The following is a 6,100-nucleotide window of genomic DNA, read 5'->3' on the forward strand; positions in this document are numbered from 1 at the left end:
GAGATGACCTGATGTATATTGATTTTCAACTTTTATGTATACGAAGATAACCGATGCAGCTGTTCAGAAGGGCACTAAAAATATGCAATTAAATCTATGAAGACAAGTAAATGACAAACGTGCAGACATCTGGCGGACCACCGAAGCAACCGTAAGTCTGGCGCTGAGCGCAGAAGCTCAAACAGGCGACAGCAAGGCCTAATTCATCGACAAAAAATTTCCTGCAGCAATTCCCTACCTCTGTGAAATTCGAACAGCTAGGCTTCAAGATCTAACTTAGACCAAAACTCCAAGCGCTCTCTAAACGAGAAAAGGAAGTAAAAATAAAATGTTCTTGGAAATACTAGCGCTGATCTTAGCAACTACGTAGCGAAAGCAGGCGACACAAGGCGGTATGATAAAGAAGTCGCACTGGGAACAGATTTGTCATTTTGTCGAGGACATGTCAAAACTACAAAAACGTGCGGCGCATTTCATCAAGGCCCACGCACAGAACGCAAAGCAGTATAACAAGCAGCTTCAAACACTGCGCTTATACATAGCAATTGAGCAAGCTGGACAGGAACAACCAAGCAGAACCTGCTGATGCAATATTATGCGGCCAAAGCAGCACAAAGCATAACAGACTTACTAGAAAGGGCCACCGACAAAATGTGTAACGCCATTCAGAAAACGGCAACAGCGGCAGCGGCCACAAGCGCATTCATCACCCAGCTAGCAGAAACCCATGGTGCCAGCAGCAAAGGGTGTCTGGTCACAAGTGAGAACGACGGCATTTCGGACGTACAAGGCGCAAACACTCTAAGCGGCTCCGGCCTGAAATGCAAGCTGCCAACCGGAGAGCTAAAAGCAGACACCGACAGCCAGCACCTCGACAACAACGGTTTCATTAAACGACAAAGCAGCGAACAGACTGTCAACACGATAACGGCGGGCTCGGACTTCTGCGTTTACCCTTCGCAAAAAAGCACGAACAACCTGATAAACCAAGGGACAGGGCAGAATTTACAAGGAGGGCCTGAATATGTGGCTGGTTTCTATAATCTACAAAACGGCGGATTAAGCCTGGTGGCCACAAAAACATTAACATCCGGGTCAACGGCACCGAGGGTACTGCACGAAGCGCACAAAGCATACCTGGAATTAAGGGACGAGCCAGCGACATTCGCATTCCACACAGTAGCAACGTTAGCCGAAGACCCAACTTTTCAAGCAATATACACAGCAGTAACTCAAGTAGCCACCGACAACGGAGAAACCAACAAGAAACCGATAAACAACGAAATAGCACAGTTTTCTGGCGAGGAGGCGGCGTTTCTAACCGAGTTCACAACAAAACCAGAAAGCGAAACGATACCTAAAGGTACTGCAGGCTTAAATCAGGAGACGACACTAGGCAATCTGCAACCAGGAGAGGAAGCAAAGAGGCTACTGGAACACTACCAGCAGCTAAATTTTGGCACTTTAAACAGCAAACTAAAAAGTTTACAAGATGCAACCACCAAACAAGATCCAAAAGCAGCAGATATTTGCAATAAAATAACGGACTAAAATGAGTGCAACAAAAACCTTATTGCAGTTATAACTAAACAGAAACCGACACATATAAAAAGCGCAAATTTAATGAAACAAAAGCTACATAAAATGGAGTTTCTATGACACAAAGTCAAACTGGAGGATCTGAGACAACAAAAGAGAAGTGCAAAGATAAGAAAAAGGATGACCGTAAAGATGGTTGCCAATGGGAAGGCAAAGAATTCAAAGATTCCATTTTTCCTGTAAATAAGAAATTTTCTATGATGGCTACTTATTTTATGAGTTTCGTAGAATTTAAAGTTTTAATACTTTTTCTCCATTTTATGAAATTTATAAATTTTGATATTATGCCTAAATTTAATATATTTTAACACTTTCTGTAAAGCCTCTGAAAAATGTGAAAACTAAAAACCTGTAGTTTTGGTATATAAGCGGCCTAACAGCACAATATGTGAGGGCTAAAAGGTATGAACAATGAATGCTGTTATAATTGGATTCATTTTTGTTTTTTATCTATATTAAATACAGTTAGAATAGTAATAGTAACGGTAAAAGTAAAAATAATAATAATAGAAGAATATTGTGGGTTGGCACATGTGAAAGAAAACACGAGAAGTATTAAGGTTGACACTAAATTTAAAAAAGAAATAAATTAGATATAATATGCGTATTTTGACACACAAACATGAGCAGGATTATCATTACAAAGAAGTTGATAGAAGTGGCAGTGATGTAGAAAGAACCTCTAGTGTACACGGAAAATAGAGTTGTTACGCCACTCGCTGTGTTGAAAGCATAAAAGGAAAAGAAGGAAAAAAATTAAGGCACAGTACGGAAAAGCAAAACACATTGGAATTAATAAATCAAGAGGATAAGAAGGATACGTGGTTCTTATTATACTCACAAATTGATATATTATCTTGCAGTAGTTATGATAAAGACTGTAGTTTTATGCTGATGTTGAATACTAATATGTGGCTGTGAAGAAGAAAAAGCATCATGATGAGGAGAAGAAAGAAAGGATTTGGTAATTGTGAAGTAATGTCAAACCATCTTCTTATCAGATACAGTAATAGGCGCTAACATTTCTGTTTAAAGTATTTTATCATATGGAAGAATAATTTAAAACTCAACTACTAATGGATTGCTGAGTAAAGAAAAAGAAGGAATAAAAGCGCAGAAAGTGCTTAACAACCTCATATATGAACCTTCACTTACCTTTATATAAAGGTGAAAAGTTTGCAATGATGACCTAGCAGTTTTATTCTGGTGCAATTACAAACCGTTGAACACTTTGAAGGAGCGACTAACTCATGTAAGAATATTCACTAATTTGGCATTGATGGAGTACCTTAAGAAACTTCCAAATTAAAAAGTGCAGTAAGTGACGAACTTTCAGAGTGAGAGGCGAAAGAGAGCGTCGTTTAACCAGGATCACACTTGTAAATACTCAAAGCCATGCGAACTCTTGAGCCGGCGGCGTTGTATTGTCATAGTCAATGCATGTGCACGATAGGAGTTGAAGCACAATAGAACAAAGAGACCGTAAAGGACAGATGTTTTAGACATGGATATAGAACAATCTAAATTATAATTGCAAAGTGGAAGTTCTTGGCCTTAACTGAGTGTGTTTTTTACGTCACTACTCTTTCACATCGAATACAAGCCATAGCACCATTTTTTTACCCTTCAAACAACAAAACAGCAACAAATCTCGACTTTGAAACCACAGGTAACCGAATACAAGCAGTGCGGCACAGTGACGTTCACACCACAACAAGTTCAATATTGTCAAGTCACATTATACCTCGTAACTACAAATTTCGGTATCCGTCTCCATTAAAAAAGTATCGGAAGCAGTGTTACCTGCGTCTGCACTTTTCAAAATGGCAGGAAAGCAGCAGAAGATCATAAACACGAGACATCTGCAGATAGCTGCAAACGCCACACTCGGTTACCACCACAGCCTCTACACGTCAGAAGAAAGGACAGCACAGCCGTCACGAACCAGATGTCTATGCGAACTTTACTCATCAGGATAGTAGAAGCAGGTGACACAACGGAGGCGACGACGATTATTAGGCCAAAATTGCAGCGCAACAACTGCCTTAGGAAACAAAACTGCCAAGATTCGACTTCGACATCGGCTGCTTCCGAGATGTGGACGAAGAGGCGCTTTCAGATGTAAGTAAAGCAAGAACAAACCTCAAAAGTAACCACAAAACAAAAATAACAGCATCAAGATATTGGAGCATAGATTCAATAGGGGCTCACTGCAGCAGCACTCAATTTGAACTAACATGTCAAAAGCATAAAAAAGTAACCGGCACTCGCAAGCAAACAGCAACCGAATCGACTATTGCAACGATACTTAAAGAACACTGAAGGTTTATAGAAGGTATTTCTCTCGTTCCCAAGTTTTGGTTAACAGGCTGTCTCAATAAATTAGGTAAACCAGCAGAAAATGACAAATAACCAAAGCAATAATGCGCCGACCAAGATCCGAAGCAACACTATTTTATGTGCGACCACAATTGCCCCAGCATTGCTCGTAACCCTTCTGCCAACGAGAACAGCAGATGCAGCCGTGGCACACGCCGGGTCTTCAGAAAGCGGATTCAGGGTGATCTGCAACTTAATTAACCTAGCGTCCATGGAATTAGAATCACCTAACTTGCCATCAACAGAAACCGAAATAGAAGACACAGTCGCACTAATAAACCTAACGTTGATGGCCCCGAAAGCCGTTGAAGAACTCACTGCGGCACCTGACGTACCACAGCTATGGGAAAAGGAAAAAACTGAAACAAAAACACATTGTGCTGCAGACGCTAGAGAAAAGTGCTAGAAAGCAATAAATAGAGCGATAAGCCATGGCAAAGGCAACGCTATAGTAGCGGCCAAAAAGCTAGTGCTGAACCCCGCACTGATCCCGCCGCTAACAGAGACGATAAACCAAATCACCAAGGCACTCAAAGACTATTCTGAGGCGGCTAATGCAGCAAGCGACAAAACCATAGCAGCCGTCCTTCAAGCCGCTCTAGGAGGCAAAAGCGACGGCACTGCAACTGTAAAACTCACAGGTGCAAGCAGCGACCGCCAAACGACCTGCGGCACACCCAGTGGCAGCACCAAAGGGACAACAGGAGGCACAACCTTAGCCGCAGACGTAATCTATTTGTGTAGCAGCGACGGGACTTCCGGAAGCAACAACGGTGCGTGTTCTCTAAAAGAGAAAACAAGCAACATAAACTTCGGCGACGCCGACAAAGATATTAAAGACGAATGGAAAAAACTAGCAGCAGAGTGCAAAGCGCAATACCTTAACTACAAAGGCAACAGCAAAACACTTCAGGTGGCGCTGCCGGCTTTTGACATCGAAATCGCCAAACAAACAGGGCAGCAACAACAAGCTAATTAATACCCTGGGGTATATTGCAGGGGCTGGCTCCAGTGGATGCGACGGGAGCAACGGAGCCAACCACGGCGCCTGTGTTTATTACGGTAAGGATACACAAAACAAAAACCCGCTACAGCCGGCCTGGCGAAGCCACATAACAGACGCAATAAACAAGATAAAAGCAGCAGAACAGGCCGCAAACAAAGCAACTGCAGCAGCGATGCAACTTGAAACATTAAACAATACTCTCACTTCGCTCATACTTCTTGGTGCAGTGAGCAGTCAGAAGATACAATAAGCAACTGAAACTGCAACACAAAGCAAAAATAGAGAAACACATTCACAAGAAGCAGCCAAAAAGGAATGCGAACGACACAAAAACAACAAAACTACATGCGAAAATGCTAAATGCAAATGGAAAGGAGAAGAGAGTGAAACCAAAGGGGACCAAAAAGTAGATAAAAGCAAAATTAAAGAACAAAATAATACAGAAGGAGCAGGAGAGGGTCATGCAGGGACAGCGGCCACAACTTGGTGTGCGAAACACGGCATTGATAAGGCAAAATGTAAATATGAGAAAAGCTGCAAATGAAAGGGAGAAACTTGCAAAGATTTCGGTATTCTCGTCATTTAAAAATTGGCTCTGAGTGTGGCTGCTGTTATAAGTTTGATAATATATTAAAATTTGAAAATTTTTGAAAATTCTAAACTTTCAAGGACTTTTTCTCAATTTTATGAAATTTATAAAAAGTTTGCTATTTTGTGAAAACTTTATAATTTTCCAATATTTTGATAACGTTTGATATATTCAAACGCTTTTTAAAAAAATGTTCAAATTTTATTAAATGAAAATGAAAATGGTCTATAGGTACAAAGTGATATGGTTACAGGATATTATTAATAAGTGATATTACAAACTATTTTTTAAATAGATATTAATTGTGTTTATAATAGAAATAGTAATCATATAAATTATATAAATTACAGTAATGAAGATAATATTGATAAAACATAATAGTGATAGGAGAGTGTTGTGAGTGTGTATATATAAATATTATAATACAAGTAGTAATAATAAATGATAATAGTAATGATAATATTAATAATGATAATAATTTAATGAGGAAGATAGAATATGCATAAGTTTAAACACAAACATTAAAA

General features: G+C 40.0%; 1 protein-coding gene and 1 pseudogene across 2 annotated transcripts; both read left to right on the forward strand.

Moving 5' to 3' along the window:
• Window positions 1–585: 585 nt before the first annotated feature.
• TEOVI_000613100 (Trypanosome variant surface glycoprotein (A-type), putative) lies at window positions 586–1,551 on the forward strand (the record flags this gene model as incomplete). The annotated part of the gene is made up of 1 exon (XM_067219882.1): window positions 586–1,551. One exon carries the CDS (start codon window positions 586–588, stop codon window positions 1,549–1,551), a length of 966 nt encoding a protein of 321 aa, XP_067075983.1.
• A 2,527-nt stretch (window positions 1,552–4,078) lies between these two features.
• Window positions 4,079–5,364, forward strand: TEOVI_000613200:pseudogene (annotated as a pseudogene). The gene is given in 3 exon segments: window positions 4,079–4,930; window positions 4,932–5,321; window positions 5,323–5,364. Coding segments are annotated over 3 exon segments (1,284 nt in total).
• Window positions 5,365–6,100: the final 736 nt, after the last annotated feature.

The sequence above is a fragment of the Trypanosoma equiperdum genome (genome assembly GCF_001457755.1).
Source record: "Trypanosoma equiperdum strain OVI genome assembly, contig: ctg_1000, whole genome shotgun sequence".
NCBI lineage: Eukaryota > Euglenozoa > Kinetoplastea > Trypanosomatida > Trypanosomatidae > Trypanosoma > Trypanosoma equiperdum.